The sequence below is a fragment of the Marmota marmota genome, unplaced genomic scaffold (genome assembly GCF_001458135.2).
Source record: "Marmota marmota marmota unplaced genomic scaffold, marMar, whole genome shotgun sequence".
NCBI classification, from domain to species: Eukaryota; Metazoa; Chordata; class Mammalia; order Rodentia; family Sciuridae; genus Marmota; species Marmota marmota.
In genome coordinates, this window is record NW_026000037.1 from 32,841,954 (window position 1) to 32,866,819 (window position 24,866).

General features: G+C 34.9%; 1 protein-coding gene across 4 annotated transcripts in view; it reads left to right on the forward strand.

Annotated features, from left to right (window-relative positions):
• Positions 1 to 24,866, forward strand: part of Arhgap15 (Rho GTPase activating protein 15) — a 621,152-nt gene that overhangs the window by 409,929 nt on the left and 186,357 nt on the right. For all 4 annotated transcript variants that reach the window (XM_015479148.2, XM_048812226.1, XM_048812228.1 and 1 more), the window contains exon 11: positions 6,277 to 6,354. In XM_015479148.2, coding sequence (XP_015334634.1) covers positions 6,277 to 6,354 — 78 coding nt within the window. The remainder of the gene's footprint in view (positions 1 to 6,276; positions 6,355 to 24,866) is intronic.

Here is a 24,866-nt window from a genome sequence, read left to right on the forward strand (position 1 = left end):
TGAGGAGTAAAAATTTGTTCCCAGGATGTAGGCTCCCTATTTACCTCTCTTATTGTTTCTCTTGCTGAGAAAAAACTTTTTAGTTTAAGTAAGTCCCATTTGTTTATTCTTGTTATTAACTCTTGGGCTATGGGTGTCCTATTAAGGAATTTGGAGCCCGACCCCACAATATGTAGATCGGAGCCAACTTTTTCTTCTATCAGATGCAGAGTCTCTGATTTGATATCAAGCTCTTTGATCCATTTTAAGTTAACTTTTGTGCATGGCGAGAGAAAGGGATTCAGCTTCATTTTGTTGCATATGGATTTCCAGTTTTCCCAGCACCATTTGTTGAAGATGCTATCCTTCCTCCATTGCATGCTTTTAGCCCCTTTATCAAATATAAGAAAGTTGTAATTTTGTGGATTGGTCTCTGGGACACAATATCTTTATTTATTTATTCATTTTTATGTGGTGCTGAGGATCGAACCCAGTGCCTCACATGTGCAAGGCAGGCACTCTACCACTGAGCCCCAGCCCCAGCCCACATGTAGAACATTTCTGAGTAACCTTTTACTGCTACAATTTTAAAGATAATTTTTTTAAATCCCTGAGAGATAAAGCAATTTACCTGAAAAGCATCTAGAGTCAATTTGACATCAGATTTAACAGCAGGGATGCTATAAAATGATGGAACATTTATATTTCAAAGTTAGGAAAGTAAAAGATTTTGAGACCCAAATAAATATTTGAATCAACAGTCAATTGAAAAGGAAAGGAAAACAGTCATTAAGATAGGAGAAATAAGGAAGATTACCAATAGTTTACTTTTATGAACAACAAAAAAAAAGTTCTTAAAAAATAAATCCAAGCTCAGGTTGTGGTTCAGTGGTAGAGTGCTTGCCTAGCATGTTTGAAGCACTAGGTTCAATTCTTGGCACTGCCATAAACAACTAAAAAAATTTTAAAAATAAATAAGTCCAAGAACAAATGACAGTGAAATATAAAAAAATATTTCCAGTTGACTCTTACCTAGACCTGTACTGTCAAATATGGCATTTCCTTGCCACATGTGGTTCCATTATGCAACCTAAATAAAATTCTGTTACTCTGTGGCATTAACCACATTTCATGTGCTCAGTAGCATCATATGTGTTCACTGATGACTGGTTTGGACAGTAAATGTAGTACAGAATATTTATATTTTGTCAGATACTACTTAATTTGAGGAAATGAAGAAGCCAAGAAAGGAAGAAGAGGATATATTATATTTTAACTTTTGGGAGATCTTTAGTAAACAAAATTTTAATGTTGAACCCACTTACACTCCTTTTAAAAAATAATGACTAAAATAAACACATAGATAAGTCACAAAACATTTATAAAGTACAAATAAAATATAAATGTTGAGAATATGTAAAATGATAACATAATTATAGATTATAAATAATAATAACATAGGAAATGGTAGAGGAGAAAGAGGAAAAATAAATGTATTAATTTCTTTCTTATAGAACAAGGTAATTTGATATATTGAAATGGAAATAGACAGATGTAACTAATAATGAAAACAAAGAAAGTACATAAATAAGTGGTAAAAATTATGAATGCACCAAGCTCTTTATCTTTACTGATAGGTCAATAAATACCATTCAAAGTGAATAAATTAATATACAGAAATATGACACATTATCATAAATGAGCAACAACAAAGAAAGTGCAAACAGAACTGTTACCAATAACTGTTTTTGGAAAAACAGGTTGGGGCAAGTAGTTCATTATCATTGGATATTCTTCTATGTAGCATGAAAAATATTGTCCCTATGATAAAAAAATATATTTACTTTCAATGATTGTTATAAAGTTACACAGGTATTCTATAGAATAAAAGCATTCCTGTTTGATGAACAGAATTATGTCAATTCTTTCCTATGGTAATCATTTTCAAGAAATGGTATGGCTGTTGAAGGATGGGAATCTCACAAGAAATAAGCAATTACTAAATAAAGCTGGCACAAAGATACAGCCTAAACTGCAGCCATTGTATGCAATGAAATGTAGAGTCATAATTCTATCTTGTACTTTCAATTGAATTTGAAGTGTATTAACTGATTAATCAGCAACAAGTGGTTGGAAACACTTCTATTTAGAGAAGGAATAGGTCTGAATGTCACAAAAGTTACTCCTGATATTTAGCTCTGAACTCAAGCAGGATTTCGGAAGAAAAGAGAAAGAAATGTGCCTCAGATACAGGGCAGTCTCAGTGGTCCTTGCCAGGGGAAAAATCCAGACGTCCAAAGAATTTCGAGAATGACTAGTCTTGTGGTAGCTCTGGCCTCCTAGGAATTAGGAAGCACCATAAATTTCAGGAAAGGGACAGTTTGTGCAAAATTCCCAGCCCACATTTGCAGACCCAAGAGTTTCAGATGCACTTTGTCATGAATCAGAAAAAACAATTAGGCTTCAACCAGACTCAAACTCCACATCTCCATTGTGTGTCCATTAATTCAAACTACCAAGAATGCTACCTAATCCAAGGTGTGCAACTGTTTTTATCATGCTCATTTGCATTGTCAAAAAACTGCCCCTCCGTTGGTAGATAAGCCAGTCAACTCTGCACACAGTGTTGGTCTCTAAGATTTCTTTTTGGAAAGTGTCTAAGATTTATGGTGGGAATTACTTATGACAGCTGCATTCTTTCCACTGAGCTTCAACCACCATTTGGTTTAATATCTCCTAATTGTGTGTCTATCCTGTCTAAGCTTCTTCAAAAGAAAAACGAAAGAAAGACTTTTTAAAATCCCCTACAGCAACACCCAGTGATTTCTGCCAATGGTAAACACTATTTTGAAACATAAGAAAGTCAGCTGATGATGAACAGATAAATGCTATTTCGGTGAATGTGGATTTCTTCAGAGAATGTTTCATTAATGCTGCTAATGACAGTCTGGGAAAAAATGTAAAATAACTTAGATTTTTTGTGTCCCAGAGTATTTTTAGCATAACAGGCAAAATTTCTGTCAACATTCACAGTCATGTTATTTTCTTGAAAGAGGTAACTCTCAAAGCACAATGTCGGTACCTTGAAGACATTGCTCATTTAGAAATTGTTCAAAGTCTAATTATATTTCCAAAATAAGTAGTTTCTAGTTCAGCAAGGATAATGTGGTCATGAAAAGGATGTCCAAATCCACCAATTTACATTGGTTTGGTTTGGCATAACTTTCAAAGTTCTTGGAATAAAAAAGGACGACACGTGAAGAATTGTAATTTGGATAACATTCCCAGGACTTTGGGTTTGCCATTTTGTCAGACACTCAGGGAAAAGGTAATCAATGTCAAGAATGAACCTATATAATTTATAATTATATAGGTTCACTGATAAGTTCCAGATTATTTTGCAAAATGTAATACCCTCTTTTTTAATATCTACTTTGTCGTTTTCACTCTATTTATGTAATTTCAAAAGCATGATAAAGGGATCATGAGCTATTCAAAGCAGGAGTCACTAATGTCAGAGATGATTATCATTCACAAGATGGATAGTGTTGATATCTCTGAATCTGAAGGGCTTGGAAGTTGTGTCAAGTTAGATTCATATTGCATCTAATATGTTTTACTTTACTCCTCTTACTTTCTGGTTTCTATCTTAAGCCACAAAGCAGTTTCTCTGTGACTCAGCTCTATACCCACAGTGGTGGCACAGGTTGGAATGACCCTCCCTGTCTCCATCACCAGTGCTCCCTTTTCCTATCCCAGAAGAAAATTCAGTTATTAATTTAGGATGATGTTGCTTTCTTTGAACAGCATAGTGTTTTCCAAATGCTCATATGTAATGTATCCAATCCACACTACTCTTTCAAATGTTTTTGATTATTGAAAAGAAAAAAAAACCTCTCCTGAAATTTACTAAAGACTAAGGAGAGTACTTCTTATTTTGTAATTTAAAATTTGTGTAAGAGAAAAATACAGGTTTTGGATACTGAAAATTTGGATACTGAAAATTTAGTTTACAACTTTAAATTACTTGAATTTTAATAGCATTTAAAGTACTATTGCATGAGTCCTAGCTTTAAATTACAAATGCTCTTTATTTTATACCTTATATAAAGGGATATATGAATTGAAATTACGTTTAAGTAAGATACTGATTTGCAACAAAATATTATGAGAATTCAAGTAATTTCACTTATCAGTGACCTCACATAATGGCTTAGCTAATTACCAAAATGCAAATTAATTTAAAAAGAAGCATTCAAATTTTTCACTTTATTGTAATAGATATTAATTGACTTTTCATCTGTAATCATTATCTTAAATAAAACTAATTTAACTGATTCTTTTTTCTTGCATATATAAGGATTACTCATGTAGAGTACATAGACCCATACTGTCCGTTGATGTCTATTTTCTAAAATATCATTCTTCTCTAAATTCCTTCAAAACAATTGATTACCTATAGGAAAAAATTAGGGAAATTTTCCTTTCATCAAACTTTAGTTGTTTACCTGATTGTGGTGACATGTAAGTGGACATTGTTCACCTTTCTTGGTTTTGAATGATGTTTGACTACATGTGGATCCAAAACTATTCTCTAAGGCCCCAATTCCAGCATCATGAACTTTTCTCTATACACTATACAAGTCCAATGAAGTTGATTTTAAATAATTCCAAAATATTTTCCTCATTGGCTATATGATCAGAAAAATTAAGAGGAAAATATCTGAAGGGAACGCATTTACTTAAATGACAGTAAGTTCTCCAAATTTATATAATGCTTACTACTGTGAATCACAATAATTAATCATGGTGCTATGCCACCTCCCCAGGAAGTGTGACAATGGCCCCTATATGGGCTGGGAATCTCATCAGGGCCTCTTAAGAGTCTAGAGACATCTAAGAATATACACTCCTGACAGTAGAGTTATATTATCAGCATTTCTTTCAGGCAATAATAGTGTCAAATAAGAGTTTCTCTTAAAATTTTCCTGTTTCTTAGTCTTCCTGATAACTAGGTCATGAAAATAACTATATGCTATAAATAGGTGTGTCTAAAACAAGTTGTTGAATATCCATATCCACTTCCAGGATAATTCATTTTGATGACCAATTCTAATAATAATTTGAAATTAATATCACCATTTTGGCAAGGGTTTTATTTATTGGTTCCTCCATAATGTAACAACACATTACTATTGTATAGTATAAGTTATTCAACTAATTATATGCTTTAGTCAGCTTTTTTGTTGCTGTGACTAAAAGACCCAACCAGAACAACTGTAGAGGAGAAAATGTTTATTTAGGGACTTACAGTTTTAGATGTCTCAGTCCATAGACAGTCAAGTCTATTCCTCAGGGGCCTAGAGAAGCCAGAAAATCATGGCAGAAGAGTTTGGTGGAGAGAAGACTCTCACCTGGTGATCAGTAAGCAAAGAGAGACTCCACTTGCCAGATTCAAAAGCCACACCCCCAACCACACCCCTCCCGCCTTCAGTTACCATTTAGTCAATCCTGTTAGGGGATTAACCCGCTAAATAATTCACTCCTAACCCAATAATTTTGCCTCTAGGTCTTCTTGCATTGGCTCACACATGAGCTTTTGGGGAACACCTCACATTGAAATGGTAAAATTTTACATTTGAGTATGATTTTTATTCTATAGTTGAAATAATCAGACCAATCAATGTGTGTCATGCTATAGTGACAAGGAAAAGAGAATGGACTGGTGGCTAGGAGTATAGCTCAGTTGTAGAGCACTTGCTTTGCATGTGCAAGGCACTGGGTTCAATCCCAATACCAGAGAGAAAGAGAATGGACTGGAATGAAGAAAGAACAAACAAACAAAGGAGGGAGAGCAGGAAGAAAAGAAAAAGTTAAGAAGTTAGGAAGACAGAAGAAAACAGGGAAAAAAACTCACAAAAACCTGGACTTATTTTACTTGTTCAAAAGCAGAAGACAATATACATATACCTGCAGGTTCTCATTCCTCTGGTTTAATTCCTATATATTTATTCTAAATAAATCTTAAATGTGCTATGTCATCCCTTGTTATCTATAGCTCTTTTATGGCTCAATTAGAGTCAAAAGTTTTGATGATTAACTGTCAATTAATTTTATGATTAGTTTATTGGTATTAAAATGTTGAAGATTGCTTAGGTTAGGACACAGAAATTTGTTTTATCTGTGAGAAAGAGAGATTTGATGGTGATTTACTGCTCTCTTCCTTCTCAAATTTACTTATTCATATCATCTTGGTTCTTATTTAAGCTAATATAAAACATAACCTTTTATTTTCAGGTCTAGATGCTGATGGAATATATCGAGTTAGTGGCAATTTGGCAACAATCCAGAAGTTAAGATTTATCGTCAACCAAGGTAAAGGATATTTTTAATTTGGACATTTCCTTCTGTAATCTCTAACAAATCTTCAGACTCTGTACTGTGGGCACTATGAAGAGATAATGATAATACCTTTGAAGGGAGAAAGGGAAAGTTGAAGAAATTATTAAATCATCACCATAGAGGTAAAAGATAACCACTGACTTGTAGATAAATAGAAAAGAGAGAAAGACAAATTAATAATTAATGTGGAATAGATACCAAGTGGAAAAGGGCAAAATAAAAGTTGGGAAAAGAATAATCAAAAAAAGAAAAATGGGATAAAGAAAATGTGGTATATATGCACAATGGAATATTACTCAGTCATAAAGAAGAATGAAATTTTGGCATTTGCCAGAAAAATGGATGGAACTGGAGACTATCATGCTAACTGAAATAAGACAGTCCCCAAAAAACCAAAGGCAGAATGTTCTCTCTGATATGTAGATGCTAACCCACAACAAGGGAGGAGCACATTAGAACTTCATTGGACTAGACAAGGGGGAGAAGGTATGGGAATAGGAAAGACTCTAGAATGAATGCAACATATCTATATGTTCTACTATACTCTACTGTCATATAAAAATAGTAAACACCAAATAATTGCTCAAATTTGTATTTATATTCTGAATCTTAACCAAAATGAAAATATCTCCCCCAAAATTAACAGCTTCTAATAGACACTTAATATATGCTGATGAATAGAAGAATGAATGAATGATGAAAATTCAAGAGTGAAAATCATGTTAGAAAAGTATTTAATCAATAAGGACAAAGATGAAAAATTAGGAAATGTGTATGTTGTCAAAGAGTTACAAATTAAAATAACAAGATACCCCTACACACCTATTAGAACAGCTATGATCTGAAGCACCACCAAATGCTGACTAAGATGGAGAGCAACAGAAAATCTCATTCATTTCTGATGGAAATGCAAAATGGTGCAGTCACTTTGGAACATAGTTGGGCAGTAAATACATTCTTATCATATGATCCAACAATTTGTCTCAGATATTTACCCAAAAGAGTTGAAAACTAATATTCACATAAAAACCTGCACACAAATATATATTGCAACCTTATTCATTACTGTTAACACTTGAAAGTAGGGCTGAGGATGTAGCTAATTGTTTGAGCAATTTCCTAGCATGCAGGAGACCCTGGGTTCAATTCCACAACTCTGTATGATACTAGAGTTGTGGAAATATATCACCTTACGTTTGTCAAGAACCATATAACATACAACACAAAGAGTTAACCTTAATATTAACTATGGACATAATCAATAATAATACATCACTATTTGCTCATCAGTTGTAACAGTGACCCCACTAATATAAGATGTTAACATTGGGGGAAGCTGATGTAAAATTGATAGTGTATTATGGTAACTTTCTGTTCTTTCTACCCAATTTTTCTGCAAACCCAAAAATATTTTTTAAAAATATTAATGAAAAAATTGAAAATTAGGAAATGAAAAATAAGAAGCCCAAGACATCTTAAAGTGGTGTTAGAGAAGCTCATATGTTTTATAATAAGATAAATATGATAGAACTCAGAATTTTCTTATGCTCTTGCCATGTTATTTAACTCCTTTGTGCCTCTGTTCCTTACAGTGAAAACAGTGGGGATGCAAGTGCCTTGAGGATATTTATGAACATACAATTAAATAATAAATATTGTATTTCCTTAGTAACATGACCAGTTCATATTAGTTTTTCTTGCACTTAAAAATAGTCAGTGGATTCTTCAGAAAAATTTAGAAATTCCTCATAATCTGGCTTTGCACCCAACTTCCAACTAGCCAGCACCAGAGGATCCCCTGATCCTCAAAAGCCTTTGTGGTACTTTTATTTATTTGTTTATTTATTTATTTTGGTGGTGGTGGTGGTGCCAGGGATCAATCCCAGGGCTGGTACATGCTAAGTAGGCACCCTGCCTCTGAACGATATCTTTATCCATTTCACACTACACTTCTCAGCTCGACTCCTAAATTTGCAACCATTATATTTCATAATGCCTTTGCATGCTTTCTTCCCTTTGCTTTCAGTATTCTTCCACCTATTCTTTTTCATCCACATACATAGGCTTCCTGCCTAGTAGAATTCTTATTCTTTAAGATACAGACTGTAAGCATTTTCCATCCAGAATCCTTTAGCCTGGGATTCGTCTCTGGGTTCCCATTACACTGGATGGTTGAATTTACAATAGTGTATTTATATCCAGCATCTAAAATTCCATCTAATAAAAGATCTAATGCCACAGATCTTATGCCATTTTGGGGGGAGAGAATATAACGAAATATACTTAGTGTTTATATTCCAGAAACACTTAAAAAAAAATCCCAGAATAAAAAAAAAGATAGGATACTGGTTGAAATGTCCATCTTTTCTACAAATTTTCATAAAAGGTTAAGACTTAAATTGTACTTATATTTTCCCCATTACTAGCATTAAATCTCAGGGCCTCCCAAAAGGGATTTCTTAATTAGTATTTGTTGAACAATGTACAAGTGTAGTAGGTAGAAGCATTAAAAATGCCAAACATTAAACTCTCCATTAATTCTACTTGGGTTGAACCACCCAGTTTGGATTGTAGTACATTAGGAAAGCTGCCCCATGATTCTTATTTCTCAGAATCTCTATAACTGAGAAGTTCAACAACTCTGCTATTGAATGTTTGTCTTTTGGAATTTCTTTCCTTCCTGGGAAAAAACACAGAACTAAACTTTACCTTATTTATTCAGATTGGTCCCATTGGACAGAATGAGAGTGCCACTTCTTTGGGTAAAATTGAGATAAAATAGCCCCAGCTTCATTTTTGTTCCTGTTTATAACCAGCTAAAATCATTCTTATAATATATTTCATGCTGAAACCATATCCTGATTGGGATTCTAGACAGCTGGGCAACACATTTCTTCTACTAAGAAGAAATCTCAAAACAGAAGCCCTGCTAGAAACAAACACTAGTTGCATTTCCTGCCTTAAAAAAACTATTCTCAGCAGTTTGAAAAGGCAAAAAAAAAAATCTGCAATGAAAATATGAAATCTGTCCATCTCGTCTTTTGCAGTCCAAACTTCAGCGTCCTCTGAGGCTATGTAACTGCTCATGTTTCCATGAAAGTTGACAATGTAAAGCTGGACAGAGTCCTGAGTTGGTATCTGGTAGCATAGAATTGTCAGTAAACTGTCTCCCTGGTTTATAGCACTGTCAAAATGCAACACATTCAACACAAATTATGCTACATCAGGACCTTTGATACCAGTGACTTTGTCCAAGTTGTGCTGTGGAGTTTTTTGAATTAAATGATAAATGAAATGTGCATACCAGCCCCTTTCAAAATTTGCTAATTAGATTATCCTTTAAATGAATCTTCTGGAAGGGTTTCATAAACCTTGTGACTAACACCATACCTGCCCTTCCAACCACATGAAGGCTTTAATAGTAGACAGACTTAGAAGAGAACCAGTGCTAGGAACAGAGGCTGCCGTGTACATTGTGGCTGTGTGTGTGTGTGTGTGTGTGTGTGTGTGTGTGTTGGGGGTAGAAAGATGAAATAAAAAGGCAATACAGTGATAACTCCATGAAAAGCATAAAGCACTGTGCAAATGGGATGAGCACATTTTTGTTGTCTAAGATGGAATACAAATGATATTGAAATACCCTCCTTGTAGCAATACCTTCTTGTCTCCTCTGTGTTCACCTTACTCAATGTTCCTTTCAAGGAGGCTTTTATACATGTTTTTAAATATACGTGTTTTTTTAATGAATAAGCCCTACCCACTGTTAGACTAGACAAATGAAAACTGACTTTGGAGATTTTCAAGAACAGTTGAATTGCAATTTGCGTGTTTCACTAACTTTCTTGAATGCTATAATCATCAGCAATTCTAAATACACCAGTTGAGTGATTCAATTTGTTTTGGTTTTCTGTTTGACTCATGAAATCAGAAGGGATTAGATACCCTTAATTATACTTCTAGATCAGATGATATACAAGTTAAGTCCAAATATATCACTTTTGAGAAGCATTTCCTAATTATAAATAGTGATGATAATAATTATTATTATAAACGAAGCTAGCATTTTCATAATGTTTTATGTATCAGGCACTGTACTGAGTACTTTACATGTATACTTTAATAGTGTCTTCAGTGACATATATAGTTATTCTCTTTTTTTAAATGGAGAAACTGAGGCTCAGGTGTTAAATAGTGTCCTAAGGTCATACAAATATAAGCAAGAGAGCTAGGAATGTATCTTGGATCTCTGACTAAGGACCTGGGCTGCTTACCACTTCTGTGACTCTTCTCTTCCCAATCATTAATTTTTTTATTACACTTTTTTAAAAGCAGACAGCAGTCTTTTCATGCTACACATGTTGGTTTGTGACTTTCCATTTCCATCCTGCTTATTGATATTGGTAAGTGAAAAGTACTACCATTAGAATTTGGTGAAAATTGTTCAAGAAGAGAGATAGCTGGGAAAATACCAAACATTATAGTTATGAAGAAGCCTGGCACTGCCATTCCCTATAGGGATTTGTGTATTTACATTTAGACAAAGAACCAGTACTCAGTTCTAGCCTTGTTGAATGGCATCGAGTATTCTCGGTTTAGTGGGATGAGGGTACATTAGCGAGTAGTCCTCTGCCTTGTTTGTTGAATTTGGTGACAGCTTTCAGTGACATTTTGCTGATGTAACTCTTCTGCTCTATGCAAGCATCCCCCAAAGAAAATGGTCCATGACCTTAGATGTCAACCTGTCATCAGCCCATGTCATTACGTTGATTCTTCAGAATGATCTGTGACCTCCTGATGGTTTTCTAGCATGGCACTTCTGCAAAGGACAGACTTCAGAACAGAGGATGCTGCATAACTGTGTTGAAAACTTTTGACAGTAGGTCTTGGAAATCCCACCAGACTGAATTCCCCCTATTCCCCATATCAGAACTTGATTTCAGCTGCTATCTAGGCTTATTGCCCAAACTCGAAATTCAGTTCAGATTCTCTTTGGTATTACTTAAACTTCCTCTTTCCTCTTTTAAAAAAGAGACAAGAGAGATTGGCAACCTTTTTGGAAAATACCAGCTATGAAGCTTCCCAAGCCTATGAGCCAAAGGGAGAGCTATGAAGCGCTGCAGGAAGGATGGACTGGGAATTTTCCAGACTGATGTTTTTTAGCACACAATAACAAATATTCCCTGTCACTGTTTGCCTGAGCTGGAGGAAATTACTTTTTACCAGTATTTTAGACCTGTTTTCCATAGATAGAAACAAAATGTAGAGAGAGACTCTTAGGGATACTTTTCATTTTTCCACAGCAGGAGGAACAAAATGTGTAAATACCATACATCTACATACTCAAGAATCTTGTGTGTGTGTGTGTGTGTACTCATACATGTGCATTTGTTGCTTTAAGTGGAAGGGAGTATGTTTTAATTAATTTACAGTCTTATATTTTGCCTATTTTTGTCCACACATATTTTATTGACATAATAATACAAATTAGATCTTGTCTCTAAGGGATAGATTTGCTTATTTTTTTTAACCTGCTAAGAATAAACTCCATTGAAAAGAAACTAACAGAAAAATAATTTTTGTTACCAACCGTATTTAAGCTACTTTTGTAGAGATTGGTACCTTAAAGCAAAGCAAAACATTAACTCTAGTAGCTATCCCTGTGCTTTTCATATTATTTGCAGCATCAAAATTGAATAAAAGAAAAGGAAAGTGAGAAAGAATGTGAACAATTGGCAGTTTCATCATGAAATAAGCAATTGGATGAAATAGAATAGGCTTTGGGAAAGGATTTCTAAACTTCTAGTTCTGTTCTTATAAAATAGCCCTGTACCAAGCCCATTCATTTTTCTATTACATCAGTTTATATTGCTCCCTTATTATTTTTAAAGCGAGTATTTCCTTAAGCCTACTTCACCCTCACCACCAAACACAGCAACAGCAAAACAAACTGTGTTATTTGCTTTATCCCATTCCGCAGGGCGGTTTTTGGTAAGTCAGATCATTGGTATTGCACCTTTTTGGCTTCCATATGACAAGATTATCTTTTAACAATGATTTATTTTTCCCATTAAAGCTAAAGAGATCACTTGATCATGAAAAGGCCAGACACTAACATCATTCGGGGCTTTGGAAACTTTCTTAGAACTCATTTTTCAGCTACATTGAGTCAGAGAGCTCAGAGTATTGATGGTAACACTGGTATTGCTTTCTAGCTGCTTAAGAAAATGTATGATCAATAGAAAATAATCCTGAACACTGAGGTCAAGACAATAAGATTTTCATATTCCACACATTTATATACTTTCTAGTTTGTACATTATGTGGTATATTCCAATAGCAAGTTTATGAATCCTTTTATTTCTAATGAACACAAATTCTGGATACTCATTTAAAAAAATTATACCACACATTTCTTATGGATCATATATTATTATTCCTTATAAGCCAAGCCATAAGAAACTGACCTAACACCATGATGAAACAATTAAAGGCAGAGACCATTTAGTGGGGAAAGAACATCAGATAAGAATCAGAGGACTTTCTCCTTATTTTAATTCTGAGCTATTTGTGAGTCTAATAGAATCTATTTTAACCATTTTGAACTTCAGATTCTTCATTTCCAAAATGGGAATATTATTAAGAATGTGTGGACTATAAAAATTCAATCAACATAGGGATAATTAGTATTTAATTAAGATAACAATCGGTTAAAAGATATAGGATCCATATTACTTAGTTTTCTAGTAGTAAAAATACCAAATATTAACCATCAAATGTTTTTTGCCTTCTACATGATTGAATTTTTTTTGATGGTAAGATTATTATTTTTCTAAAAAGAGAAACCATATATGAAAATATTGGAGGCTTCTTTCTACCAAGAGATTGATCTCATTGCTAACCAAATTCATAGGGCTTCTAGATTCCTGGGCACAAAACAAAAAAAAAAATAATTTCCTTTGGTAGATAAGTTTTTGTTGGGGAAGAAGAGTGTATTCTACTGAAAGTTTAAGTCCTATTTCAGTTGTGGCTTTTCCATGTAGATTTGGCCATTGCCTCTAGAAATTAGATCACAGTTATGTAACTGCCAAACCCCAAGAAAATCTCTTAGAATATTTATGAAATTCCATCATCATTAGCATCATTATTATACCAAACCATCATCATCACCTTCAAAATTAATGAGCAGTTATTAAAAGCTAAGTAGGAATGCATACCAAGCTTACTTCTGCTTTAACTTCACTTTGTAGCACTGGTTCTTGACCCTGACTGAATATTAGAATTGTATTGCTTGTCTGCTGCTGTCTCACAATACCACTGCCAATTTAACTGTTTATAGCAATAAGAATTTATTGCTTTATATAAAGAATTTAACTGTTTATAGCAATAAGAATTTATTGATTTATATAAAGTTCCTGTGGGTCAGCAGTCTGGGCACAGCTCAACTGAATCCTCTGAAAGTTTCCAATCCAGGTGTCAGCCAGTAGTGAATCCTTGTCTGGGGGTCACTTGGGGACAGGTTCACATGGTTGCTAGCAGAATTGTGTTCCTTCTGGATCATTTGGACTGAAGGCTTTTGTCTATTGGTAGCTCTTTTCCAGAGGCCTTACAGACCATCTCATATCATGGCAGCTTGCTTCATCAAAGCAGCAAGGGAAAGCAAGATTAGAAGCAAGACAGAAATTATAATCTTATGTAACAGAATCATGAAGGTCAGGTCCCATCACCTTTGCTACTTTCTCTTGGTTAGAAGCAAGTGAAAATTCCACCCACACTCAGAGGAAGGGGAGTATGCAAAGAATAAACATGAAGAAGTGGGGATAATTGAAGGACATCTGAGTCTGTCTGCCACAGCAATCAAGTGGTGGAGCTTTTCAAAAATAAATATTTTGATGCTCTCTCATAGAAGCTCCCAAGTAAGAAGTCCCAGATTGGAGCTCTAAATATATGCTTTAAAAGAGAAACTCTGCAGTGGAGTCAGGTACACAGCAAGGTTTGGGAATCTCCTCCATAGCATCTTGCTAGCTCTGTTCAGGCTCTCCACTGGACACATGACTTACCAAGACTAAGATAGATGAAAGTGAATCAAATCAGAAATAGACCATAGATCCATTTTTTGTTAACCAGTTTTCTTGTGAGGGGAAGCTTTCTCTTGGTTTCTAATGTGACATTGTTCACTAAGTTCTATAAGCTGAGTCATTAATGTCAAAAAAAAATACCATGGATAGAACAGATATGTTATTCATATGATTAAAATTATGTACATCACTGCAATCATTTTTTGGTTTTTGGTATCAGGATTGAATCCAGGGGCATTTAACTACTGAGCCACATCCCCAGCTCCTTTTTATTTTATTTTATTTTTTTTATTTTGAGATATGGTCTTGCTAAGTCACTGAGGCTTGCTTTGAACTTGCAGTCCTCCTACCTCAGCCTCCAGAGCCTCTTGGATTACAGGCATGCACCACTGTGTCCAGCTGCAATCATTTTACAATGTGTAAATTCTGGAATAAATGAAAAGGAAAGATGTTTTACCTAATAATTTGCTGACAAAACTTAAGAGTAAATAACATTGAAAAATGCTGTACCAAGGCTGATGATAACTAATGTTCAGTTGAGAATCTATTTTATTGGACGGTGCCTCAAAGTTAGAGGTATTTCTGACCTCATAAGTTTGCAAGGTAGATAAAATTTGTCATCCACATTCTTCACAGGAGAAGACCATACTTCAGAAAGATTAAGTAACTTTTCTAAGGCCACAGAGTTAATACATTAAGAAGCCAGAACACAAATCCATTTAAAACTTACTGAAAAAAAAAATATATATATAGCCTGATTGTAGGATTTACTTTATCATGGAAGAGGGGTCAGAGTGAGGTTTTTCTTCTCTTTAACATCAAAGAATCAATAACCACTTATTCTCATTATAATGTTGTGTTTTCCTGGTGTCCAGCCTGTGGGAGCCTTTTATAAGAGAAAATTCCATTTTAAAATGTCCTTTTAATTAAGAATCCCTAACTCCCTATAAGTACATTGATGATGGAAAAGTTGATTCATTTGTGTATCTCCAACATAGCAAAGTGCCTGATGTTTCATATGGACTGAAAAAAAATGTGTTCCTAAAAAAATAAAATGAGAGAATGATGAGTTTCTAATACAAACCAACTCTGTCAAATGATTTCATTGGTACATTGTTTTAGGTTCCATTTCTTGTATATTTCAGCAAAGAAATCACATGCTATATTTTATATTCTGTTTTCTCTCAGAGAGCTATAAACTAGCATTTGATGTTAGTCTTGATGTAAGAATCATGGGACAGAAACAAACAGTGAAGAATCCCATAACCCCATTCCCTGTCTCAATAAAACAAAGCTTCAGGGGAGTTAACTTACTTTTCCTCAACACAGAACATCACTAGCAATTAAACACATCAGATATTATCAGAAATAATGGTGTAACCAGACTTGCCATTTTACCCCTTCAAAATGCTGGGAATGACTTGTTAGGAAGAAAACTGGATTTGGATAAATAGCAATGAAACTGTGCTGGTCTTGTTAACTCCAGTGCCCTGAATTTTGAAAGTATCTCTTTCGTTTTTGTTTTCACACAGGAAATCCCTGTTGCTAGTAATTACAGCTTTAATGACTCACATATATTTATATAGCACCTCTCTTCCAAGGTGCCCCACATACTTTTGTAACATTTCCCTACAAAGTGTGCTGCAAAAAGAAAAAGTATTCTCATCTTCTTAAAGCTCTTTCTATAAAGAAGGTAACAGTTTCAGGGATAGGAAGGAATTTTTTCAGGTCCTCATGAACACCCTGAAGATATATGTATCCAAAGTTTGCAAATGTCAGGGCTGAAGAATCAAATTAAGGTTTGAATGCCTTGGAGTGACAAAGACACCAAACCCCTTTCTTTTTTATGCTTGCCCACTGGAGAAGGAGTGGCTGGTAACCTTTTTAGCTTCCCTCCTCTCTGGGGATCCCAGAACAGCAGGATTTATATGGAGCTAAGAGGTGAACTCAATAAAATAAGATTTTTATTTTACATCATTCATTTGGCACATATTTAAAGAGCTCTTACGAGGTGCCAGGCATTAGGTGGGATACTAAAAACACAACAATGAAAGGAATAAGCAATATTCCCAGGCACATGGAGCCTCCAACTTCATATACATTCCAGTCTGCTGGCTAAGAACACTGGTGACTTACTCAGTGTAAAGTAGTGAGAAAATACCAGGAACTGAAGGCCTCCCCTGTTCTGTTCCCGTCTTCTCTAAAATAGCAGAGAGATTGGTGGCAATGCAGCATCACCATCTTCTTACCATTTTTACTTCTCCAGATTGCTTTTGTGTGTGTGGCCTCATCGCTACCTTCTTTCTGAGTGTCCTATTCCGGCGTCTTCTTACCCTATTCCTTTTATGTTCTGGCCGTCACAATGGGCTCACTTACATTCCTGTGCTCAGAGTTTTGAAAACATCCCACCAATGTCCCATCAGCCTTTTGGGCCAGAGAATGTATTGTGATTAGATAGGTACCAACAGTACAGTAGATCTGTCCTTCAGAGAAATAGACACACTACTGTTGGTTTTGCTTTCTGATAAACGCATTTCTTGACACAAGTCTCAAGAGGAATTAGCTTCTCCACTCTGCTCCCACAGCATTTTGTACCTATGGTTTAGTACCGATTTTAGTTAATTTACAATCCCATCTCTCTCTTCCTTTCCACTCTGTTAGATGTTGCAGGGTGAGCTGTGCTTCAGTCACCTGAGGATTCTGAATCATGTCCATCATGTGCCATTTTTACTGTAGGTTTTCAATACCCTTGTGCCTGCTAGGTCCTCTTATTTCTGATTGCTAAAATACTCCATTTTCCACTTCTGTCCTCAGATATCTACCTGACTTTAAACCAGGGTCAGTCATCATCCAAAGCCTAGAGGGGCCAAGTCTGCCTTCAGAGCCTTCTGGTCACCCTCGCCTCAGCCCTGGCACAGGCAAGACTTTTAGTCTTAATGAGCCCACCTTCTCCACACTTAAGCCGCACGTGCCCAGCCATCTTTTCCATTCTCTCACTCTTCCTTTTCCTTCACCTGCTGACTACACATTAGCATCCCCACCTCCTTGGAGTGTGCTCCAACTTTGCAAGGTGATAATCATTTGGTAGGTCAGGCTCTGTGACTCCTGGGAAACATATGGTTAGGGACCTCATTGGAATCAGAACAATAGTGAGGTTTTCAGTTTGTCCATGAACTATTCAGTTTGTACATAAAGAAAATAATGTTAACTCTTTAAATTATAACATTTCAAAACTATAAAGTCAGCCTTGCATGGAATTTTCTGTTTCAGACCCCCCCAAAAAATATTGTATCTCTCATGTGTTTGTTCATTCTTACTTCTGAATTAATATAGCCCTCTTGAATTCTAAATCTAAATGTAATTTTTGACAGCACCACCCTCTCTCTAATCCAGTAACCTAAGAATCCCTCCTAATTAAAAATTTAACAAGGTACCAAATACAACCAAAATTCAAAAGGCCACATACAGTATCATTGAAAATACTTTTAAAATGGTGAAGTATATCTGGTAGATAAATTCAAATCTTCAAATTATAAAAATGGAAATTCAAAAATAGAAAAATAATCGTAGATATCTTTATATCTGCTTCTGCGTTTATAACACCTCGAATTTTTATGGAAGAAAGAATATTAAGGCATTTTTTATTTCCCAGGAATAAGAAAAGAAAGTGCTAACTACAATGCAGCTTCATGACTCAAAAGTCTGTAACTGGTATTAATGAACTTTTTAAATGCTAATTTTAATGCTTACTCCAACAGAAAGATGCCTTAAAGCAAAACTTCACATTTCTTATCTGCTAAAAGCAATGTGTTTGCATCCCTTACAAAATAAAATGGTTGAAATAAGATTTTTAAATGGCTTAAAGTTTCAAGGACTTCTCTTGTTCACAGTTATTCTTCTAGAGAAAAGAAATTTATAAAATCACATCCCTTAATGGTCCCTCTGCTAGAAAATGGAAGTATTCCCAAATAAGTTCCACTGTAGGAAAATCAAAAATAACATGTAAACTACAAATATGTTAGCCAATTGAGAATATTTATTAACTAAATAATTTAATAATAAAGAAAATGCCTACTTGATTAATTGTTACAGAGTAAAAATTACAATAAAACTGTCTTGATCAGTGCTTTGCAGAAGCGCCATTACTGTCTGTGCAGTTGTTTAACAAGGATTTAATTGGAAAGATAAGTGAATGCACATTTAAAAGTATTGTTAATTTGCTTTATAATCACCCCATCCTTCACAGTATTGACAGCACAAGGCACAAACCCCTTTCTGTTTTACAAGTATTATTTTCCATATGTGCACAATAAATTCTGAAGCAGTAATTGGAAATTTTATGGGTTCCAACATACCTAGTATAGTGGGTTTGGAGGTGCACTTTCTTTATGAGAGGTAACCCAGGTCTAGCTGTTGGAAATGAGTAACAAATCTTTATCTATTTCCTCCTTCTATTACAAATCAAAATCATATTTTATCCATTTCTAAAAAAAAGTTACCTCATACATTTTATGTCTAATAAAATCAACATTGAGATGAGAAAAAAAAATGTCTAAGTTCTTTTAGTTAGTGACTATACTATTTTCTTTAAAATGTGCATAAGCAGTGACAGTTCTAATCAAGGATGGTTTCTAACTATGTGGCACTTGTATCTGAAAATAGTTGTACTCAAACATCTTGAAGAAGAGAAAATGGGAAAAAATATCATTTATGAATGACTATGTCTCCAGCCACATGCACACACACACACACACACATACACACACACTCACCCTCACACACCCTTAGGTGTCTGGAATCATCTGGTCAAAATCTAATGATCATGGTTTACAAAATAATGTGAATCTAATGCCTTACATTTCTAAGAAGTTGGAATCTTAGCTAACAATACCTCCAATGCCTAAAGCTCAGAGACTTTATTATCCAAAGAGTCTAAAGCTGCTTTGGAAGCAGGTCATTTGCTCTATCCAGTGGGAAAATAAAGTGAGGGCCTGATGTATTTGCTGATCCCCAAGGAGGCACAATCCCCAGGTTTCATTTCAAAAGAGAAAAGAATTGCCACTATGAGCCTTGCCATGAAAATGGAGAAAAATAATTGAACAAAGCTTGTTCCAGTTACCTCCTTTCTCTCTACTGATGAGTAGGAGTGTCACTGAAATGCCTTATGTAAGGAACACTAAAATAATGAAAATATATGGTGATGCTTAATATCCCCCTCAACCATGACTGCATCATGTTTGAATTGGCAGAAACTGTTTAACTGTAGGGTTTTTCCCTATAGACAGCAAACATTTCAAACATGAAACCACAGAAATTCTTTTGAAGAAAATTTACCTTTGAATACTTTTCTCTATAAACCCCTTTGCATGTCATCTCTATATATTATCATGAAAAATTATTATCTTTAGTCTGGCTATGACTCTAAACTTCTTGTATCTTTTATGCTTATAGCGTAAAACAGATCTGTTTTGAGTTTCACATATCTAAAGATTTGCCAATAAATACTAATGTTCAGCCATTAATATCAACTTACTAATCATGTGACTCTTTCTTCATTCCAACAAATACACATATATCTCCTACCTTCCCCAGTTAAAATTATTACATGCTGAATTTCATTCTCCTTATACGTGCATTTATTTGTATATTGTGAAAACAATACACAGACACACACATATATATACCCTTTAAAGATTTTTTTTTTAGTTCTTATTCAAATTTCTCTATCAGAGCCATGGATTTTAAAACCATTTGTCTCTGGTGAAAATGTCTTTGGGACCAAGACCTATACATGCCCCATTTCAACTAGCCAGAGCTGAGACTAGTGCAATAATGAAATGTCCAGCTGTCCTTTAATTAACTGAAATGAGGGAAATGTAATGTTTGATGAGAGAACCAGGATTCTGTGAGAGATAATGGGAAGACTATGTTTCTCTGCCTTCCTGCATATGATGGAGCCATGGGGTGCAGGAGGGAGATGAGTCTTTTTTATGCTCCAGTAGGGGGAGCTTTCTTTTCCCTACTGTAAGAGCAGCATGGTGCATGTGTTTAAATACGCCATCCTAAAATGCAGACTTTTCATTTTCATTTTGCAAGTGGGAAATTTCACTATGTGATGGGCACATTACTCTTCTTAGCGACACATTTTGTGCAAACTCATTTGGGAAAGAATAGGAAATTTAGAATACTGCCTTCATATTTCTTCTGGAAATGTTAGCCTGAGTCCATTATTTTCAAACCTGATGAGGATTACAGTTCATTTGTATTTCACAGCAACCCATATTGTATTCTGTTTTGTGGAGTAAATAAGAGATGATACTGTTCTAATAGTGCTTGTATTTTGCTTTCCATATGAATAGTCTTATTCTGGGGGCAAGAGAGAAGGAAAAAGGAAGCAGAGACTGGAGTACTCAATTTAGCCTTCTCTAGATGCAATGTGTTATTCTGACAAAGAAGTGCCCTGAATTATTTTATAAATAATCTAAACTGGAGGAGGTGGAATATAAACTCACTTAGGTCACTGAGTATATCCATATTCAAATGACATTATAAAAAGCGCTGTTCAGTAGCACCCAAATCTCTATCTCTTATTTAACCATGTCTAAAATACTTGTGGACTAACCTGATTTGATGGCAGTGTAGGTGGATGCTTATGTGCCACTGAAGGGAATTCTTTACAAAATAATTTTCCACCAGTATTTCACTGTGCCTGACATACCACAATTAGAAAATCAATTCATCTGGCTAAGGCAAGAAAAGCAAATAACCTCACCTTTTATAATAAATAATGGTTGGTTGTAAGTGACTGATTAGATGGTTGTGTTAAGAAGAGTACTGAAGCAATGTTTTAATTAAGTAAATAAGTAAAAGTTGTCTGATCTAATAGTGAAATATGACATGGGCATATTTTATTTTGTTTTGTTTTGTTTTATTGGTACCAGGGATTGAACTCAGGGGCACTGAACCATTGAGCCACATCCTCAGCCCTATTTTGTATTTTAAGAGACAGGGTCTCACTGAGTTACTTAGTGCTTTGCCATTGCTGAGGCTGGCTTTGAACTCCAGATCCTCCTGCCTCAGCCTCATGAGTCACTAGGATTACAGGCATTTGCCACCACACCTGGCTACCTGGGCATATTTTTAAAAATTTAATGATCTTCTATGTACATGTATTTACTTTGTTTCTGTTAAGGTATTATACAAGAAAAGTAGACTTTTATAATGAAAATGCCATGTGAGGCTTACACATTGTGTAAATATTATAAGTATTTTTCTTTATCAGGCAGGTCAACAGATAATCTAGTGAACCTTCCAGGGAACACAGCAAAAAAATAAATAAATAAAATAAAAATGGAAATTTTGGAAGCGTCAGAAGAAGATTATGTCATTACAAAATAAAGAAGTGGTAACAGTCTTTTTTGCTTAAGGGCAAAATTAAAATCCTTAATTCAAACAATGAGTTGAATGAAAAAGTCATATTCTACTCAACCATTCACTAGAGCCAACCCTGTTCTAACACTTACAAAATTCCTTTTTGGTATAAGGTATGGGCAAGATTATTTTGATTCTCATTCATTGTGCAAAGCATATATTGAGTTAATTGCCATGTGAATGACTGAAAATTCAAACTATTTTTCCATAGAAAACCTGCCCCAGCTGAGTGTAGTGGTGCTTCCTGTAATCTCAGCATCTTGTGAGGCTGAGGCAGGAGGCTCACAAGTTCCAGGCCAGCCTCAACAACATTAGTGAGACCCTGTCTCAAAATAAAAAGGATTACTTGGGATGTAGGTTAGTGGTAAAGAATTCCTTAGAACCAGTACCAAACAGAAGAATAAAGACAGAAAGAAGGAGAAGAAGGAAAAATATCCTAGGCCATTTGATGACTTCAGCTGATAACCATAAACACCATCTTTGTTCCATAAAAATTGTCATCAAGCTAGAACTAACCTTCCTATAGGGAAGATAAAAGAAAATCACTTGAAATAGAGAAAAACTTTCAGTTTTGATATGTCAAAGCCAAGTTTTCCTACTTTGTCTTCATTTCTTTGGGGATCAGGCTGATGAGATTTGTTTTCATTAACACAAATTTTTAAACAGGCCTGAAAAAATAGATGAAGCCACCATTTGCAACAGATCTCAATATTCTATGTAACCAATCCATTGGCTTTGAACAGACTTCCTACCTACCTTTTCTATCAGCCTAAATGTAGTCCCTTTCAATGAGAGCTATAAGGAAATGTTGACTTTTTGATTTATTTACATATTTGTTCTTTCAGTATGTAAAAATTCTATAGCTGAAACACTCAGCACTATTAGGGAAACAAAGCAGTAAATGAAACATAGACTTGAGTCAGAACTGTTTTGATTTCAAGGGGCAGAAATCCATCCAAATTGGCTTAAACAAAAAAAGAAAATTTTATGTAACTGGAAAATTCAGGAAATGACCGGCTTCAAGCATGACTAAATTCTAAAATTTAAACAGCATCATTAGAACCTTGTCTCTCTTCTCAGCTCTGCTTGCCTGCATGTTATCTTCATTCTCTGCCTTCATGTGCTAATAAAATGACCTAAAATGGCTTAAGGTCAACATAGTCCCAGCTTCTCATGCATAGGAAATCTCTTTTCCCCATTGAGCTTGATTATTATTACTATTAAATAAAACTGGGTAACTAACCAATCCCTCAATCAATCACTATGGCTAAGTGACTAAGGAAATGGGATGAGCTGACTAGCTGAGACCAAGGTGACATGCTCCACATTTGGAGGTAGAGACCAAGGTCCACCAGGGCACACAATCAGGGATAGGAGAAAGTGGATACTCCTCAAAAGAACTTGGTGAACTATCCCAGAAGAAAATTCTGTCTATAATGAGTAAGTGAACTTTTATAGTTAATTCAATGAATACCCCATTGTAGGGACTGGTGTGTGGAAGACATCAGGCATCACTCAAGCAATACTGTTACTCGCAAGCCCTTTTCCAACCTGCTTAAAACTCACTAGGTAAATTAATTTTACAGGGTTTTTGGAGTTCTTTAAACATGTAGAAATTGCTTTGGGAGATGATATACACAAACCTTGCTATAATTGATTTGTTCAGGAAAGAAGTAATTATATCCAAGTTAAGTTGGTGAGCCTACTCAGGCACAAGTGTGGATCCTCAGAAGTCCTGAACATTCCATTAGTATATAATTGCTGAAATAAAAAAAAAATGCTTTCAATACATTTTAGGCAACCAACATTGAAAAGAAAAGAAAAAAGTCTGTCATTTAAGCCAAGAACATGAAGGAACACAAGCATCTATGGACCAATATATATATACAATTACAAGACAGCATATGAAATAGGGGAGACTTAACCTTGGACAGGCAAAGGCAAATATTGAGAGAGTCAGAACAATGATGTAGCGTTATGTAGCTGAAAGTCTGGTTAAGACTTGATAGCAAATACAGTCCAGCAAAGAGTCTGTCAGTGGACTATTGAGATCTTTGGTGACTCCAAGCTGTGAAAAAATCCCTAGTGACTGTCTAGACATAAAGAAAGGTCGTTTTTGGTCAATATTCTGGGTCATTGTTATTGGCATCTGTGCAAAAGAATATGCCTTCATAGAAGAAGAGAAAACTGTTTACTTGTTTTTGTTATATCAGAGACACACGACAAAGCATTCAAATATAATGCAAATAATTGCAAACTGATGTATCCAGCTGTTTAAAAGTTGAATAAATAATTTAGCTTTTACACATGGGCAACCCTTGCTAAAAAACTACAAATCAGAACTCTTCGGTTTGAATCTATTTTATTTTGTTAATAGATGAGCTAATATGATAGGCATTTAATTGTATAATGTATTATTAGCCATTTTCTTTGGCATACCATTAACTTTAAGTAGTATTAATATTTAACATTTCATAATACACACTACAAAGTTCTTATTTTTTCCAGCTGAACAGAAAATGTGCATTGATAGTAAATCTCTTTAAAGTGGGTTTTAAGAGGCTCAGTATGCAAAACTTGTTCCATTTATACTGTTTGATCAGAAATACTCAAAATGCCACAGCATAATAAGGCAAATGCTGTAAGATGACAATGATGCCAAAACTGTATTATGATTTTGTATTCAAATACAATGCACTGCATAATTAGGCATAATTATATAATTTGAATATTTAAAAGAGCATTTAAAATGTGATAGGAGGCATCTAAGTACATCGACTTCTTGGGGATGGTTAAATCAGGGGTATAAAGTTGGGATGCATATTTGTTATTCAATGGGAAACTAGTTCAAACACAAGTTTTCTAGAAGACTTGTAGCTGACTCAAAATCATGGGTGCTAACTCTGTCTGAGCAGATTTGTATCTGTTTGAATTTGCCCTATTACAGTTTCTCTCCTTGATATATATATATATATATAT